Source organism: Tachypleus tridentatus, chromosome 2, assembly GCF_004210375.1.
Source record: "Tachypleus tridentatus isolate NWPU-2018 chromosome 2, ASM421037v1, whole genome shotgun sequence".
Classification (NCBI taxonomy): domain Eukaryota; kingdom Metazoa; phylum Arthropoda; class Merostomata; order Xiphosura; family Limulidae; genus Tachypleus; species Tachypleus tridentatus.
The window spans coordinates 29,644,005-29,664,174 of NC_134826.1; the positions used below are offsets into that span (position 1 = coordinate 29,644,005).

General features: G+C 32.8%; 1 protein-coding gene across 4 annotated transcripts; it reads right to left on the minus strand.

The window, feature by feature from the left end:
* Positions 1–19: 19 nt before the first annotated feature.
* Positions 20–14,408, minus strand: LOC143240154 (UPF0235 protein C15orf40 homolog). Of its 4 annotated transcripts, none has more exons than XM_076482142.1 (5): positions 14,390–14,408; positions 9,110–9,325; positions 5,856–5,967; positions 2,652–2,779; positions 20–2,473 (listed from the first exon to the last, which is right to left on the minus strand). In XM_076482142.1, the coding sequence occupies exons 2-5, from the start codon at positions 9,254–9,256 to the stop codon at positions 2,381–2,383; spliced, it is 480 nt and encodes a 159-aa protein (XP_076338257.1). In that variant the 5' UTR covers positions 9,257–9,325; positions 14,390–14,408; the 3' UTR covers positions 20–2,380. The 4 variants fall into 4 exon arrangements, with proteins under 4 accessions (XP_076338257.1, XP_076338240.1, XP_076338263.1 ...); XM_076482125.1 differs by lacking the exon at positions 14,390–14,408 and adding an exon at positions 14,165–14,232; XM_076482148.1 differs by lacking the exon at positions 14,390–14,408 and adding an exon at positions 13,899–14,145.
* Positions 14,409–20,170: the final 5,762 nt, after the last annotated feature.

The window sequence follows — 20,170 nt, forward strand, 5'->3', positions numbered from 1 at the left end:
GTAACATCAGGTACTTGTATTTCTGAACCAAATTGCAAATAATCTTTATTTCGTTTATTTGCATAAAATTGTACAAGAATATTTCAAAGAAGGATAAAAACAAAAACAAAAAAAACAAACAATTTTTTAAGCCATAAACTAAATACACAAATATTAAACAAAATACACTCCATATTTTTAAAAAGACCCTAGGGTACAAATGCTAGGTTTTGGAAGTGACTGAATAAGTAGGGCCCACATTTGGTGGGGATACACCATCTATCAGTCTTAACCTCCAATTCACTAGTCTCAAATAAGAAGATTAGAAATTTAGAAATTAGGAGAGTGATATGTGGGTGCTCAAGTCCACAATGTCCCACATCTATATCACCCTTAACCACCTGCAGACAGCTGTAGGAAGGTGATTGCTCTCCCAAGTTAAAATAAGAACAAGATAAACATGAAAAGATGAAAAATAAATAAATAAAATAAAAATAATGTTTATAATAGATAGGTATGGCACATTACTACGTAAGGAGGGTAAACCACAAATTGTAAAATCAAAATCTTTTCTTTTGTCAAAAATATTTATATTGATATCTATTATAAATGTTATAACTGTAGTTATTCAGATATTGTAAAATTTGTAATAAATTACAATATTTTAATAATAATGCTGATATACTGATACAAAAATTAATAGTTAATGGATTTAATGAAGAAATTTTAGATTATTGAATTATTCTGTAATAAATAAAAAATGTATTAAATAAATACAAAGAAATTAAAAATCAGAGAAATTTTAATAAGAATTACTAAAAATTATTTTTAGTTAAAAATAAGGTCATTTAAGAACTTGGCATTACTTTATTCAGATGTACACCTTGAGCTGCACAATTAAAGCATGACAGTCACAGTAAATTATCACTTTATTGATGTCATGTTAATTAATGCATGTACCATATTGGGGGCAGGAATGCTAACTTCAAGAGGTAAGTTTTATCTTACTTACCCCAAAATGGTAGTACCTTATTTTCCTTATTTGTTATTTTTCATCTTTTTCTTATTTTAACTTGGGAGAGCAGTCACCTTCCCACAACTGTCTGCAGGCAGTGAAGGATGATACAAATATGGGATGTTGTGGGCTTTAGCACCCACATCTCGCTCTCCTAATTTCTAATCTTCTTATGTGAGACTAGTGAAATGGAGGTTAAGACTGATAGATGGTGTATCCTCACCACATTGTGAGTCCTACTACTTGCAGTCACCTCCTAAACATAGGATACATTTCATAATCCCACATTGTAGCTTGTACCCTAGGATCTTTTTAAAAATATGCAGCATATTTTGTTTAATTTTACTGTGTTTCGTTCTTAGACATGCCAAGTTCTTAGATTACCTTATTTTTTACTAAAAAATAATTTTTAGTAGAATTTCTCTGATTTTATTCTACTAAAAATTTATGGTTATAATATAATTAATCAGAGGTTGGGACTTGCTGATTTTAACACGGTCCTTCCTCATGATTTTGTTTAGTTATTTGGCTTCATTTGGATGTAATTATTTAATTTCACTATATATTACAAAAATAATTTTCCAGCGTTACATTTGTAACTATTTTTGTAACTAAATTTGTACGACAATGAAAATGAAATTACTCATGTAGGCACTTCTCTTGCTATTCATCATTATTTATCTACTAATAGTTACAACCTTTTTTTGCTTTTCATGCTATCTATTTCTTTATGTTTGATAGTTATGTAAATTATAGTAGTGCTAGTAATGCAAGAACTCACTCATAAGTAATTAATATTTTATTTATCTTTTATTAAGACCTTAGTTCATAAGTCAAAATTTGAATATTAGTATAATTTTCATTGGAATCACTTTTTAAAATCTATGAACTTAGTAATTATTAGTATTAATGGTTATGATTATGTACTGCACCAGAAATATTGTTCTTACTGTTTTACATAAAGCATGCTTATTTGTTTACTAAGAAGCTAATGTGTAAAAAAGGTTTTAAGTGTTATCTCAACATTTTTATGATTAATATGTGAAAGAATCAATAATGAAATACAAAATTTGTGGGAATTGCTTTTTGTAATATTATATAAGATTTAAATTGAGAAAATTGTGTGTTATGTATTAATTCTTTGAATATCTTGATAATTTATTTATTTAAAGTATTGTAAAAACAAAATAAAAGAACTGCTCTAATATTTTTAGTAACCATGTATAAATGTAATATGAGAATTAAAGATTATCTTTCTTAAATCAGAATAGATCTTATCCATCAACCCACTACCCCATTTCAAGTACATGTAAATGTTTAAAAAGATATTTCTGCAAGCATAATTCAAGCATATAAAAATAATAATACACTGTACAGTTTTAAAGATCACTTCAAGGATGATCTCAGTTTTTCCAAGACAGTTGATATTGTTAGCTCATCTGCTGTTACAGAAAGGGTCTTTTCTCTTGACTTAAATCCCTTAAAAGAAACAGAAAAGTACACATTAATTTTTACAATCAAACATCTATATATATACACATTGTTGCAACTCTTTAGATAGCATATATTCTAATGCCAACTTGTCATATAAATGTTCTTTCAAAGTATAACAGATAAAGTAGTACAGCTAGAAAATTGCTATATCAAAATAACCAACCTTTTCTAAAACAACATTCCTTTTCCTTACTCCTAACAATTCAGCAATAAATCCCACTAATTCATTATTGGCCTCACCATCCACAGGAGGAGCAGCAACTTGGACACTAACAACATTTTCATCAATACCTAATAAAAAATTAATCAAGATCTGTTGCTTAAAAAGGTACGAGTGAATTAAAAAACTAAACTAAATAACTATACAAGTCTATAAAATACAAATATAAAAAACAATAAACCCTCAAAGCAACCTTTATTTATTAATCCAATATAATTTTATTTATTTTCAGCTTTTAGATTTATTAACAGAAAGCCTATAACCAGTGCTCTTAACACCCAAGTCAAGGAGTCTTGCAAGTTATTTATTCTATTAAGGACATTGACTTTTTGACTTAAAAAAAAGAAAGAAAATATAACCAAAAATTACTTATAAGTAGAACTTAAGATAGCAGTTGGATAGCAAACATTTTCAGACCAAAAACTGATTATGTTTGATAAAGATGGATTCTCTTCTGGATATTTTACCTGGCATGGGTGTGGAATCCATGACTTTATCATTTCATTTGCTGACTCTTACCACCCATTTCTTGAACTTGTTTCTCAAACTTATACTCAGAAAGCTAACTTTCTATACTGATATTTCAACACCTATATTTACTACCAGCACACATTACAAAATCAATAACAGCCTTTCCTATTTACTCTTTCTTTCAATCCCTTTGAGTGCAAACATGCTATTCCTAAGGGACAATTCTTATGTTTAATACATCTGTGTTCCAGCAATGGTTATTTCAGGTGTCAAGCAAATGACATAATTTGTTCTTTTAGACATCAGAAGTATCCAGAAAACACTAGAAAGGCTACACTTGTCTCATTTAGTTTATTAAAAACCAACTGTCTCACTCTGAGGACAACCTCAGATTGAGCTCCTTTAACCAGACAGATCAGCAGAACTGTACAATAAGAAACAATACATCTAATGATACTTTAACCATGCCACCCTTAATTTATTTCAAATGTGATAGGATTTTGAAAGACTGTACATTCCAAATTTTACACTGAAGTCTTTACTTGCACAAACTAATGGAACTTGTGGATGAACCATTTGCCTCACTAGGTGCTTAGGAATTTAAAGTTATATTTTCCTGGGTGCATTTTGTATATCTATTACTAAGTCATTTAATTCAATATGCCACTGTAACTTTGTTGTAATTGTTTTTTCTTATAACTTCTCCACACAGTTAAGAAGACTTTTTTGTTTGTAATTTGCTGGGTCGTTGAGATCCTCACTTTTTTGGGAAATATTGCTTATAATTGCTAATTTCCAGGAAGTGGAAGGCATCCTATACTTAATGATAAATTGTACAAGGTGCAAAGTATTTAAGGAATAATTCAGATGCATTCTTTAATACTAAAATCCTTGTGCCATTTTCATGGTCCTTGTATTTCAAACGTTTGCTTCACTCAGAAGCAACCATACCAATCAGTAATCACTTTTGTGAAGCCACAACTAACTTTAAGGTAATTTCTTGTGACTACACATATTCATAAATAACAGGACTGTCAAATGATAAATGTTCCATAGCTGTTCAACAGCTTAGTTATTTCATAAATATTTGTATATACCTGTTTACTACTTTTGATTTATAGAGACATCTTCAATAGAAAAGTAATGGAACATGTCAAATTTCCAATAGCTACATTGTCATGTTCTCTTTGGCAATCTCCCCTTAAAATGAGGTATTACATAGTGCAGTATCAATGGGAGCCACATGGCATAAACTTCTCAGGAAAAGCCCTTATAGATCTCCAGAAAGTACACAGCGTATATTAGATTAGCTATATGCATAGGGTGCTATTATTGACCATTTGCTATTGTGCAGTCTTGTAAAAACATGTTTTTGTTTCACAATGTGCACAGCATGGTTTCTCAACCTGTCTTTCATTCAGTGTAACAAGTTATGCAAATATAAGAAAAATAGTTATGATATTTTATGTCAGAAGTAAAAGTACTGGGCCATATGTGACTGTAAGCATACTTACAAATCAGGTGTTTGTTCTTCTTGTGAATAAAATAATCTGGGTGGTGTTATTTCTAATTTCTCAGCAACTGGGTTTTCTGTGATTACTAAATTTGACATGCTCTACTGATTCTGATTGTTGTATGACTATGTAATAAACAGCCTGATTCTAATTGTAGAAACAATCATTGGTACAACACTGGATAGTATAAAAGAAAGTACACAGTGTCTGAGTCAGTCACCATTCATTAAAACACTAGCTGATGTATAAACATGGTTTACAAATACACTGAAATAAATGTTAATAATCATTGCTACCTCAGAAGTAAATGGCTCATCATGAATCAACAATGGTATGAAATGTGAATACAACAGCATCAAATGTGAATATTTAATGAAACTAACAAGGAACCTAACAGCAATAAAATGGATGTGGTATATAAGGAACACATACCTTTGGAATGAGATCAACAAAACCTGGAGTAACTGGTGATAATGTTGGTTCAAAATTAGAAAAATTATGGAAATACTTCTATTTACTACACAAATAATTTTCTCCAAGAAACAATATTTGCAATGCTTTTTTTTTAAAATAAACTATTAAGATTTTCTAAGAATATTCTGAGAAATAATTTATGTTTTGTACCTATGATTTTTTCTTAAACTTTTCCACCAAACAACTGTCTGCTTCAGATTAGATATCTAATACACTAAAGTGTGAGATTGTCAAATTATTTGTGACCAGCTGCAAATTACTAGGATTGAAAATTAGCATGTGTTATACATTTAACATTAGCAGGTGTTTAGAATTTAACTATATCAACAATATATATATATTTGTGAATTCCACTTTTAAAAAATCCTTCTACTATTATTTTTCATGCACGTCAGAACATAAACAATTCTTTCAAATATCTGGTCAGAACAATAAAAAAACATCCATAGCCAAATATCAATTGCCTCTTAAAGAAATAAAATCCATAAGTATAGCCTAATTATGTAAATTAATAAAACAGAATTCACTAAATGCCCACCCTGTCATAAGTGTATCAAGACGTATGTTAGATTAGCAAATTTATAATACAGAGTTCAATCATGGTACAAACAGATACCACTTCTAGAAAGGTTTTATTTCTAGTTAATAGTAAATAAAGATTATAAACACAAATAGTAAATTTGCTTACTTGTAATCATATTTTCTTTAGCACCAGGTTTTGCATGAAGTTTTATTATTATTTTCCCAGTTGAGTCGGGCAAAACTGCAGAGGTGTACATTGGTTGACACGGTTTTTCATTCTATGAAGCAAAACAATAATGTTACTTGTATTCTCTTGTGCTAGTTCTAATCTATGTCCACTTCTTGATATTTCTTGAATACATGATCAACCAGCTCTACCTGGTTAAGTTTTATGTAAAGTGATAAGACTCATCTTGGAAGGTTGAATTAGTTATATTTTGTGTTGTTGTTAGGAAAGGTGTGTGGTTTATTTGACTATTTGCAATATCTGTACAATAAATAAGAGCAGATAATGTTGTACTTAATATAATACAAGTCACAAATTTATGTATATATTTACAACAAATATATATATATACACACACACACAATATACATTTTAATTTTAGATATATATCTGTTACATAGCTTCCAGTCGGTCCTAAATATGAAAATTCACATGCTCTAAACATTAAAACTCATTAAAATGAGGAAGTTCTTACAAGAAAAAATATCAGTCCTTGTTAATGGAACAAACTGCAAAAGGCAGTCTTTTCAAACTGTCTTTGTTAACCTAAAGATGACCTGAGAAGGTCAAAATGTTGTTCTGTACTTTATTTTAATTAATGTTTTAATACCCATACTAGCCGTCTTGAAAATACATTTTTACTTCAAGTGGTTTTCTCCTCACCATGAAGTGAAGGACATTCATTCCTTCCTAGGGCTAGTATGATTCTATAGAAGATTTATCCCACATTTAATTATTGGTGAAGCCATTAACAGAATTAATTAAGAATGAAATACCATCTTGGTGAACAGACAAAAGACAGGAGGCAAATGAAAAATTAACAGATACACTAATTAAAGGCACCAATTCTAAGTTACCAAGATTTCAGTAAAATGTTTATCCTAAACAAAGATGCTTCTGGATTTTCTCTTGGTACAGTATTGTCATAGTTAAATGAAAATGGAAGAGAACATACTATAGCTTATCAGAGTAGACATCAGGAAAAGCTGTGATAAACTATTCACTTACAGAGCAAGAATGCTTAGCTGTAATGGATGATATGTTATAATATTCCTGTACTGAAAATGTATTTATGATTAGTACTTACCACTTCTCACATAACTAGCTTTTCTCATCTAGTGCTATCTTCCATATACAAAAATATTTCTTTATGCATATGACAAGCTTTCTATCTTTTTTCCTTTGAAAATGACTCATTCCAATGTTTCTCTCAGTCAAATTATCATGTGACAACCATCAAACAATGACATTACACATGACTTCCTCTATTCAATTCTACCAGATTATCACTTTGAGGTTGGTAAAAAATAAAAGCACCAATTTTCAGTGGGCAAGAAGAGTAAGAAGTGTGAGCAGATGTAAATACCTATCAGAAATACAGTATAAGAAAATAACTTCTGATACAGTACATTACCTCCTCTTACACAAATAGCTAATATCTCACAGTGAACAAGTGGAGGGATTGGTGCAAGGGAAAAAAGAAGTATCCTTCAAAAGTGTCCAAAGGACACACTTCAAGAACAAGAAAGGCAAAATCAAAGATCTGATGTGGGAGACTGCATCATGTCTGAACCAGGTATACTCTTCTCCCATTAGAAAAAGGTGTGGTATATATGAACGGAAAAATGAAAGAACATTGAAGTGGTATAGCAAAAAACAAAGGACATGCCACCAGGAGTAGAGTAGCTAGGGTTCAATAGACCACACTCAGCAAGTCAACTGCATTTACAACTAATGCCACTGAGAATCAACATCCATGTAGGGGGTAGGATGAAGATCATATCCTTTTCACCTCAAGTTAAAAAAAACAAACAGAAGAGATTTCAACACCCAATATCTGGTATCACAAAAATATCTACAATAGAAAAATCAACTACCTCAACTGTAAAACTGACCAGAACCAGCCCAGGCACAACAACATCCTTGGAATAAAATACATTGAGAGGGAGAAGAAGAAAAAGAACCATCACAATACCAAGTACCTACATCATGGTCTATGACACAGATGGGGTATAATGGGTTCTACCCTAAATCCAAAACCCCAAAACTGACAAGCCATTGCAAACTCTCTTTGTTAATCTTATGATGACCTAAGAAGGTTGAAACATTCTTTTGTACTTTATTTTAATTAAAGTTTTAATACCCATACCAGCTGTCTTGAGAAGATATTGGATGGGTTGAAGGAAAGAGTCCTCCAAGTTGATTAACTGACACATTCAAGCCACCTCCCAGAATAGCTGAAGAATATGATGGGTTGCTCTGGGAGGAGATAAAAACATCACATACCTAACAACTCATGTCTGAAAATGCAGTGTTAGGTCATTCTGATTCTGCAAATTGCAGATAGGACGACATGACAAAATCCACTGATAGAGAAAGGCTATCTACATCTTTGTTGAGGAATAACTTGGGGAAAATAAACTGTAAAATTCATTTCATGTTGTGGAGTGTTCTGTACTATAAACTGTTAGTTCATAGCCTTTGAAAGTTTGATTCAATATGGCTGTGAAGCACTACACTTGACCTCAAGTACTTTAATTATAAAATCACATGTATAATATTTCTGTATTTTACAAGCATTTTCCATATACATCTCAGTTTCAGACACCAATAAAATTAGATTTATTCACATGCTTATACATTATATTAGCACCCATCACAAAATCATTTTAAACTCTTCCCTGAGTATGGTTTGAACCTAGGAGTTTTGATTCAAACTATGCACACCATGATAACATTAAACAAAGTATGTAATAATGTTTATTTTAGCATCTAATCAGCTCAGGTGACATCAACAGTGAGACAACAAGTCCCAAGCAGATATATCAGCAATCAGTTAATAGAACATTGTCTCAGAACATCAGCATGATCCCAACATTCTATGTTCATACCTTGGTTAAAGCATAATTCTTTTTGCCTTATTAATTTCTGCCCAAACCAAGATCTGAACATAGAATGTTTGGGTTATGCTAATGTTCTGAGACAATGTTCTACTAACTGAAGTACTAGGATTCAAAGTCCTAAGCAAGTAATATCCATTCCATCACAGTGTAAACAATATAATTCAGATTAATATTAATAACTCACATGACCATGATACTTTTCTAGCATTTGTTCATCTAATGTTTAAAACTATAACCAACAATCTGAGGTACATACTCATAATAACTAACTGAAAGATAACTAATACTCACTTTCTTCCCTGCACTGTTGATTTGAAAATCTTTGTTTTCTGGCAATGTCCTTAAATTCACAGCAGCTTTTATCTTCTGTCTTGGCATTATTATATTTTGCTGGCTCCTTTTTAACACATGCATATACCTCTGCAATACTTCATTCATTTTCTGATTTGTAAACTTCCTCCATATGTAAAGTTAATGAAATCTACAATGTATATGGTATGACACAATCTGTAAAATAAAAATCATTACTTCCATACCTATTGTCACAAGACCATCTTATAAAATTAATTACACTTAACTGAAAACATTTGTGGCAATCTCAAGTTCCTTCATGAGATGATTTTTTTTTTCACATTCTGTTAAAGTAGAGAAAAAGACTGATCAAGAAAAAACACCTCAAAACTGTTGTAATGGCTGATGAAGCTATTCAAGTGACAAGTGTAATTAAATCTAGGTATCTGGAGTGATTGTCAAAAATTAATGCAGGCATTCCTACACTGTTTATTACACTTATGGCTCAAGATCATTTTAACCTGTTTCTCTGGAAATTACTTCAATGTTTTAATATTCCAAAGATTTTAACAACAAAAGCAGGTAATGTTTCATCCTTTTGAAAAGTTTTATACAGTATCTTATATAATTTTTTCTCACAGGTGTTCTTGAAACAAAAATAAGTTGAAACCTGCATTTCAAATCCACCCATATAACCCAACACTGGTCTCAAGATTACAAATAATTAATAAAAAAAAAGCCTTTAAATAACTGACAACCTTTTTTTAATGTCACCTGGTAGACAATTGCTTCTTTTATAAACACTGTATTCATAAAGACATTAATCTGGAGAAATGTCACTAGAATCAGAAAATAGGTGGTTCACGAGTATTTAAGCAGCAAATTTCTTGAATTTCAGTATTGTCCAGTGCTGAGTCAGTTAAATTATTAGTACCAGAATGAATAAAAGTACTTGTAGCTTCAGTGGAAAACACAAGGATTCCTTAATAATTATATGTACCTCAGACTATCTGCAATGGTTATAAGTAAAACACTTGTATCCCCCAATTTCAGTTGTTCTGACATAAAAGATTGCTATAAATGAAACAAATCTTCATTTGTAAGTGTATTTCTATCAATGTCTGTCAATCAACAAAATATTTTGCTAGAATTACATGGCCATTTCTAACAAACTGATTAACAAAAAAATTCACTACCGAAAATTTCAGTAAGGCAATATTGTCATTACAATTTCTCCAAAATTGTTTAATGTGGGTTCACACCATGCAAACTTTGAAAATGTCTTGCAGTTTAAAACTACCCAGGAAATTTTAGTATCAGACTGTTTATGCCACACAATACAAGTACTTTATCATAATATTTATTAAGGTCTTATCCCTCTTTATGTAAACCTCATTTCTATTACCACTGCAAGTAGATAAAGGTTAAAATCTATTAAAAAACTAAGCCTATCTCTAAAACATAATAATAACTAGACAAACAATGATTTATTAACATACTGAAACAGTTTTTTTCTGGGGTAATATGTATGTTTCAACAGAACATTGGTCTGTCCTTTTCAGGTATGAATATACACAAATCAGACAAACCAGTCATATCAAAACAAGCAGTACATTCCCCCACAATAAACCACTTCATTATGCTTATAAATTGCTGTCTGTCAATTTGTTTTAATATTGTGATGGTGTGCTTACAAATACAAGTATTTCTACAACCTAACATTTTTGCTATTGTAAATCTCGTACTATCATTCTCACTTCCCACAGCTATACCTAACTTATTCTTTACTACACTCTAATACACCATGTAAATGTCACCTCACCTATCCCTCTACTACCATAAATCATATCTAACTTTCATAACAACCTTTTTTCTTTGTTACAGTCAAACAACACTTTTAAATTTCAACTAAAATTATCTTATAGCTGATAATGTTAATTACTAGCAGAGAGGCCAACTATTTCAAATTACTAAGCATAATGATTGTAGACAGAGTCCTTTCACAGTTTTATTCCCTTTAGATTTGCCTGAAACAAGACAATCTGGTGAACGAGGCCTCTTTTTTCCATCTTGTGAATGACTGCATTGGTGTTTCTATGCTGCTTAGAAAATGAGAAATACCCATCTACGCGAGCGCTGATTGGCTGACAAGCACTGATAACGTAACTATGGATTCCCCAACATACCCAGTATGGAGAAGCACTGCACTCAAACTACTGGTTGACGTCAGAGATACAAATATTTTTTATTATTTCAAGCACAAACATGATTATCGCAAGTAGCCATTTGGACTATGAATTTTGTTTATTATCAAAATTTATTTGTATCTCACTAGAAATCTTCTTTTCATCCCTTTCAAGCCCTGGGGGAACAAATTATCACTTTATCGTATAGGCCTATATAATATATAATAATTTGGGAGCTGCAAGAAGTTGTAATATTTGTCTGTATGAGCATATAGTCGTAATGTATACACCCAAATCGTAATGGTTGGCATCCCTGTACTATTAGTACTGGAACTACAGATGCACACAATTCTTTAGTTACACATAACTGCTCATTCTAAATAACAATTCTAATGAATAAAACTACAATACATAAAAAAAACTCTGCATTTATCATTACAAGCATTTTCATGTGTGACAACATTAATTAATTTTATAAAAATTCACATGTAATTTTACCACATTTTCAAATACACTTAATGATTCCAAAAATAATTATATCCATAACTTAAAAATTAAAGATTTTCAGGATCATCATCTGACAATTTAAAGATGTAATATAATGTAGCAATAATATTTGGATATACTGGAAGTTCATAACTTTGCATCAACACTTTCGAAAGTTCTCATTGACACCAAAAACAGCCATGTTCAAGAAACTTATAGATTTTCAAAAAACTTATTGTATGTCTTACACACACTTACCAAACAGTTGTGGACACAGCCATATACATATATATATATGTGCTACTATATTTTTGTAAGTCCTTCAATAGTGGGCTGGTGCCAGAGGGTTGGAAATTGTTACTTTTCTCTGCAAGGGAAGTAATATAAACTGCCCCACTAATTACAGACCTATTAGTCTTAAATCAGTCATGGAAAAAGTTTTCAACAGTTTGATAAATGATGTTTTGCAAAGTCATTCAACAAAGTTTAGAATTTTAGAAAATTTTCCCTTACAAATCTTTAGATATTCTTTGAAAAGGTTACTGCTTATGTGGATAAGTGTATAGGAGAGCATCTGACAAGGTGCCACATAACAGGCTTGTAAAAGAATTATCTGTATAGGTGTGGGACATCAGTTAGATAACTGGACCAAAGAATAACTAGATGACAAAAGCAGAAGGTTGTAAGAAATGGAATTTAGTAGAACTGGATTAATGTCACAAGTGAGGCACTTCAGAGCTCAGATTTTGAACAATTGCTTTTCAGATTTGTATCAGTGACATATATAATGGAATAGTCAATAAATTACTTATTTTTTTTTATTTTATTAAGTGATCTGAGTGTTGCTAGCTGTAAAGAGACTGATGTTGCTTTACAAAAGGATTTAGATCATTTAGTGAGTTAAGCACATAAATAAATGTAAAATAATATGTATAGGTTATCATAATTTGAATTATAAGTATAATTTGCAAGGAAGCAACCATAACAATGTTATAAAAGAGAGAGACCTTGGCATAATGGTTTATCAGTTTTTTAAGTGTGTGTATGTGCTTTCGTATAGCAAAGCCACATCGGACTATATGTTGAGACCAATGAGGGGAATCAAACCTCTGATTTTAGCATTGTAAATCCACAGACTTACGACTGTACCAGTGGGGGACCAGTCTTTTAAGATATCCAAGAAATGTGCTGTTGGTAGTGGTAGAGCAAACTGGATTTTAGGTTTTATCTAAAGAAGAATGTAATACAAGTATACAAATTTCATTGTATAAGCCACTGGTTATGCCACATTTGAAGTGTTGTGTCCAGTCTTGGGCTCCTTACCTTAGAAAAGATATTAAATTACTGAAAAGTGTTCAAAGGGCTATTAGAATGGTAGCTTGGATAAAGGGAATGCTAGATGAGAATTTGAGATCTACAAAATTTTTTCTTGAATTTGAAAAAAAAAAAACATTATTAAAGTGAATCTGATTGAGTTGTTTAAGACTTTTAAGGAAATTGATAGTGCTAATGCATCATCTTTTTTTCTTACTTAATAATAAGAATGGTAGGAATAAGGGGCACAATATAAATTATAACAGTGTAGGGGTCATCTTCAATTAAGTTTTATTTTTCCAACAGGGTAGCTGATATTTGGAATAGATTACCTTTGGATGTTGTTGGGGCAGTAAATTTGAGACTTTAAATGAAAGCTTACTAACCACATAAGTATTAAGGTCTAGCTTTGAACTTCAAATTCAAATTTTTATCCATAAATATCATGTTATTTTCAAATGTAGTAATATTATCTAGAAACATTGAAAGTTCTTTTTGAGAACTTGTAATTATACCAGAATCAGCCATATCCAAAAGCACTATGCTACAGATTTTTAAAACCTCATCTTACACCTAAGAGTGAGAGCGTAACAAACCTTTACCAAAAGGTTAATACATGTATTACACATCACGATGCTAAGGTGCTTCAGTAGCACAGAAGAAACATTCGATCACATAATCTACAGAATTGTCCGGTCAGTGTTTTACCTCGTACCGTCATTATGTATAATATTCCCACTAGACATATGGTTAGTAGATTTTTATATCACATTTAAATAAATCAAATTCAATCATTTCCTTACATATTGAATCAACATATGCAAAGAGAAGCTTAATAATACGGTTAGTACCGCTGAATCTCCTCTTTGTGAAATCATTTAATTTTAAGCTTCTAATAAAATATTGAACTGTTTCCAAATTTTACATTTTTGAACTAAATTAAATTTTAAATGGGTATTTTCTCTCAGCTATTTATAGAATTTCCACGTTATGTTTCAGCTTATGCTATGAAAATGCGGCCAGAAATTTCCAAATCTCCTTAACTCATTACTTTGCATATGTCACTTACAATTCTTCAATCTCCCTCTTTGCGATTTATTAAAGTTATGCCACCTCGTGTCGGTTTCAAATGCGCTTTGATTTTCTGCCATAAGTTAATTTTAATGAAAGTTTCAATCTTCATAAAATTTAGTTTTTGAGGACGCGGGAGGGAAATTACTTCACATATGTGTGTGTTTTTGAAGTTAAATTTTAATTCTACTTATAGAAACCTAAATTAAAATCAAGTACTTACCTTTGTAAAGTGTAATACAGGAATAAGAATAGGCAAGCTGTAACAGTATAAAATAAACCACATAACATGAAAAGAAACCGAAAATATAAAACTAAAGGTACAAGATACAGAGCAGGACGATAATGGTCAAGACTAAACGAAATACCTGGAATAAAACTAGGTGAAATATTCGTTATATCAAAATAAATGTATTAAGAAATACTAAAATATTATTTCGGATGGATGCTCGATTTCATCAGTTTATTTTCCAACAATATTTTCACTAAGGGCCTTTCGTTATTCCTCTCCACAGCACAGTATGTAGAACTCGGTGCGCTGCTACTGTTTATGCCCTAACAGCGTGGCGTTACGCGTATCTTACCGCCAAGCTGAAAAGTAACACTGCCATATTAGAAGTAACAGACACAGTTATCACAAGGTAGTTAGTTACTGGTATTAGAAGTCGGAATCAAGCATTTGAAAAGACAATCAGTTGTGCGGCAGTTAGTAGTACAAAAAACCAGGTAAATAATTCGGATTTATCGTTTTATAGGTTCCCAAGAAATACAGTACATAGAGTTAAATGGACTGCGGCATTAAAACGTGCATATCTAAACAACATTGACAAAGCTTGAAAATCACCGCGTACCATAGCTCCTATTATAATCATATCTGGTTAGTACAACTTGTATGTGCAATATAGCTTGTTACAATTATAATACACAGATCTTGATAAAATTTCTAGCTTGTAAACACTTGGTGCTTTCCGTAATCTAAATATTACGAATCGTAGATACAGGCCTTTACAAGCAGTGCTAATAATTTTTATTAAGTTGGTATAGACAAACAGGTATAAATTTTGGAGAATATCAGATGTTAATCATGAAATTACAACACAGACGTCTAGGTCTATAGATTTGCAGGCCTATACATGTAGATCAACAGGTTTGTGTAGATCTAGTCAACAACTGAGAGCAGACCACAGGAAATAAAGGATGGCGGTTTTCGTGTAAAAGGAATCTTAGTTACAGTAAAAATTTCAAAAGAGGGGAATTTCGTATGTAACAAAGAAAGGATAGCAGATTATGCCCTCTCTCTAATTCTAGTTGGCTATCAATTCTTACATCTACCAATGTACCAATTAACTTACCAATAGGGATTTGCCTTTCCAGAACCGTAACCAGGGGGTGGGGTTAACCCCTTCCCCATGGACCCAAATATTTTAGACAAGTTCAGTTGCCACCTGTGAAGTTTCAAAAGATTCGTGATTGCATGGCAGATAAGTTCACACACAACAAATGGTCAAATGCAAATTTCTGATTGATCACTCTTTCAATACAGCAAGTTTTGTCAGAACTAGAGAAATACAATCGAATATCTATGAAATGTTCAAACGGCTGTTCGTTCTTGCCAGGACATCTACAACACAGTTTGGTTCAACTTTAATATCACGGTAAATGTATAATGAGGCCAGGCCATTCAATCGATCTTCAGTGGTGGTATTTCTCAAATACGTTTTGAGTCTTCTGAGAGTTGAAAACGAACGCTCTACTGAGCTCGTTGACACAGGCAGCGTGGCAAATACTTTCAACAGTCTAAAATGACTGGGAACTTTTCTGCATTGCACATTGCATACATATCTATGACATTTTTTAGTCTGTTGTTTGCAAGTGATTTGTACCAAACCCCAAATTCACCTACTGCAGCTAGTGAAGTGCTGTCAATGTCAGCCTTGGATATATTGACCAACTCTTTAACTTGGTTACATTGTTGTGCTGTAGGTTCTGACCGTTCTGTGGTAGATCCTTTTGGTAGTAGACATATGAAGTTTGTAAGGAGAGTTTTGTGACTGGACAGACGGTCACATATTTGTGAAAGAAAGTGATCAACAAATGCTACAAATACAACAATACGAAAGTACTCCTCAGGGCTAGTGGTTTGTGGGTTAGCACGGTACATCTGTCTTTTAGCCTGCCTTGACATTATGATGTCAATTTGAAGCTCACTACACAGAGTTTGAGCCTGACAGAAAATGTTGTTAAATTCATTCACAGTATTATTTCTGAGTGAACGGATTAAATCTTCCACTATTTCTGCGTGATGCATCGCAGCACCTAAATCAATGTTCTGTTGCTGCAGTAAGTTGCACAGAGGTAAACTGAAGGAAAACAATTTAGCAATGGTAAGTAGAGTGATGATGAATTCTGGTTGTGTTTTAGAACACAACAATTGATTGGATTGCGTAGCAGAATCTCTGTCTTGCCAACCTGATGTGGTCTCAAGGGCATCTGCAACTGCATGGATTAATTCTAGAAAGACAATGACTGAGTCATGCCTCTTAGCCCACCGGGTGGGGCAGAGACCTTTCAAACTTTTTTTCGATTCAGGTGCTTTATTCTCCACCGAAAGAGCCAAAATGTGCTTTCGTTTGGGTGTATTGAGAAGGTTTTCAATGCTAGAAATTACTCCCATGCAATTTGGTACAGGAACTTCTTTACAAGCATTAGAAATTGCCAAGTTTAGGGAATGGGAACTGTAGTGTACATAGGGTGCAAATGGGAATTTATCAATTATGTGTCTCTGGCCACCATTGAATTTCCCACTCATAGAAGCAGCACCGTCGTAACCATGTCCTCGCAGGTAAGCCATGTCAATACCATATTTTATGAGATTGGTTATGATAACATCAGTCAAGTTTCTGCCTGTCACATCATAAACAGGTATAAACTGCAAAAAAAAATCTTCTCTCATTGCAACAGAGTTGTCATTGGCATGCAAATATCTAACATACAGCGAAAACTGTTCAATGTCTGAAATATCTGTTGTTTCATCAGCTAATATTGAGAAACACTTTGCAGCATTAACCCTGTTGACCAAAACATCAAGAACATGAGTATTACAGGCATTGATGATTTAATTTTGAATTTGAGGACTCAGATACGTAACATTCCTCTTTGTACTCCCAAGGCTTGCTGAAAGCTTGACATCACCCTTTGCCCTGTAGCGCAAAATTGCCCGAAAATTCCCATCATTATTGATGGGCTCCTCATCAGTTTTACCAAAAACATTGGACCAGAATCATATTTCCCGTCATAGCTAAACCCTGTCTCCCACACAGCAATACAGTATCAATAATAGGCATTAAATATTGCCGGTTCTGTTCAATTTCTTATTTGGAAGTTGCATTAATCTGCAAGTTTACAGATGAACTTGTGTTTACGACCTGTAGAAAATTGTTAGCTTTTTCTTTGCTGTCTTGGTGATACTGTTTCAATTCATGTGCCTTGAAGCCTTCAACAGCCTTCTTCCAGTTTGTGTATGGAAATTTCACTAGTTGTCCCAATTTTCTGGCTTCCAACACCAGCACCATCAGGAGCAAAAAGACAGCAGTACTTGCAGAAAGCACCCTTTGCATGTTGACTGTAGAGTAGCTATCTCCACTGTGAAAGCCAACGATGCTGAAAACGCAGCTTTCTTGGACCGCACTGGGGGAAAACATAATCACACCCTGGCTTCCAAGCATTCTCAATGAGGCATTTTTTTTATTTCAGCGTTTATGTAAAAAAGACAGAAAGACACAGTTCTAATTAAGTTATTTTGCACATAGGGAAGTTTGTTGTGAGAGTACAATAACATCGAAGAGAAAGGCTTAGAGCTGTACTTCACAGAGCAGGCCTAACATCCTGTGGCTGCAGGCCTACAATCACTAGAAGCAATGAATATTCAGTCTAAACCTCATCAGAATGTTTGCATGATTTTTAATACAAAATTAATATAATGAGGAGTCGACTTACCTGTTTACCAATTCTGACATCATCAGAAATGTAATTTCCAATGTCCAAGACTGGACCTGAGGTGGTAGTGGCAGCATTGGTAGAAGGCCGCGGTGATGACTCTGACAATTCAGTTGACAATTCTGATTCAACTTGATTGGCTGCAGCAGATTGATCAGGTTTAGCCTCATGAATGGGTTTAAAAAACCCATGCAGTGTCTTTTGCTTTTTCAGACTTGACATGGTGAATGATTGTTTATAACAACTTCTGTTTATCAACGTCACATTAACAGTACCATTGGCGCCATCTATAGTGAATGATTCAATATAGATGGCGCAATGGTACTAGGTTAGTGCCATGGTACTGCCAGTCTGCCACGGTGCCACCCGCTGTTTATTTGTGAAGTTAATTCTTGAAATCCAGGGAATCTGAACATACACTGTCCATGATATTTGAATACAGATTATAGACACTATACATATATTTTGCACTCTCTTGAGTGACTCTATATTTTATATGTTGATGACAGGACTGTAGGCCTATTTTGCTTGGCCTGATAACTTTAAGTTATATATTATATATATAGGCCATTATATTTATTTATGATTTAAAAAATAAGACAAACACCTCAGTGTGCCATTCTGAAATTTGCCAAAATGGTGGTCTCAGAATGCATAATTCAGGCTTTTCTTTTATGTTTTTATTAAAAAATTTCCTGGGGGGCATGCCCCCGGACCCCACTAGCATGGCTTCGCGCCTACGGCGCTTGCATCTAGCACTCAAACTAACCCCACAATGGCCATTTCTGGCTACGTCCCTCCGCCTTTCAAATCTCCCCAGTAGCAACATACAACGGCATGTTTGTAGATTCCCAGTGATGGTATTCAGATCTCGATACGCATTGTAGGCTAAGCACAGATAGCCTATTCTGTTGGTTTACAATCACTCACTTGCTGAATAGGAACTAGTTACAGTAATTGTTTTTCATTTTTCGCAAAGTAATTAAAAATTATAAAATTGTTATAAAAGTACACGAAACTGATACGTAACAACTATACTGTTGAGGAATATTATCAAAATTAACCATTCAGTAATAAAAACAGAGTCTGGAGTTGTTTTCAACCATGCAAACCAAATATATTTATAAATCGTCCTTCAGTATGGCAGTGGTACCTTTACAGACTTGCAATGCTAAAGTCTGGGGCTCGATTCCCCAGGATGAACATAGCAGTTACTTTAGGGTGTCTCTGTTCTAAAGTTAAGTCAAAGAAACTACTTCTAAATTAAAATGCTTTTCAAACAAGCCAAGGTGCCACGCTTCTGAAACATAATATATGCATACGTTTTTTCCAGGGGAAAATGTTTTAACTTGTGGTAAGATAATAACAAAAGAAAGTCGTAAAAGGTTAGAACACAAAAACAATAAAACGTTATGAAAAAAACATTTTTATTTGTAATTGTAGAAAATTCAGGAATATCTGCATACTTCTTCCCTCTTTTTATAGGGGTCCATAATCTAGATCTATTTTCAGAAAAGTTTAATAGTATAGATAAATCCTATGGCAAGTAAACAATTGTTTTGGGATAAGTGAAACATGGAAAAATTCTTAAAACTTGCAATCATGAATCCCAGAAAAAGAAAATGGAACTGCATATTTAGAGTCTCAATCGAATGTCAATAGTTACAGTTATAAATAAACACATAAACATATGTTGCAGATATTTTGGCATTTAATTGTTTTTATGACTTTGATGAGTTGCTTTTCATTCTATTTTATGTTGAATACAGGGATCAGTTGTAGTATTTTTTATATAATCTGTATGAAGAAACAAAACTGCTTAATTTTGGCGGTACTACGTGGAGATGGTGAGAATTCATCTCTTATATTTACTAACAGCCCACTGTAATGAAAATGAGGAATTCCACCTATAAGTATATCGCAAAATGATGCAATATATATATATATATATATACTTTCATATTCGACGTAACAACCCATTCTCATTGGAAAACAATTTTTTACTTTC

Bases quoted from the DNA above. Each gene is read 5' to 3' on its own strand.
- LOC143240154 (XM_076482142.1), bottom strand. From the start codon at position 9,256: ATGAATGAAGTATTGCAGAGGTATATGCATGTGTTAAAAAGGAGCCAG. The intron at 2,780-5,855 runs GTAAGCAAATTT...ATTTTTTATTAG, and splicing joins TAAAGAAAATATGATTACAA to GTATTGATGAAAATGTTGTT. The intron at 2,474-2,651 runs GTTGGTTATTTT...GTTTCTTTTAAG, and splicing joins GGAATGTTGTTTTAGAAAAG to GGATTTAAGTCAAGAGAAAA.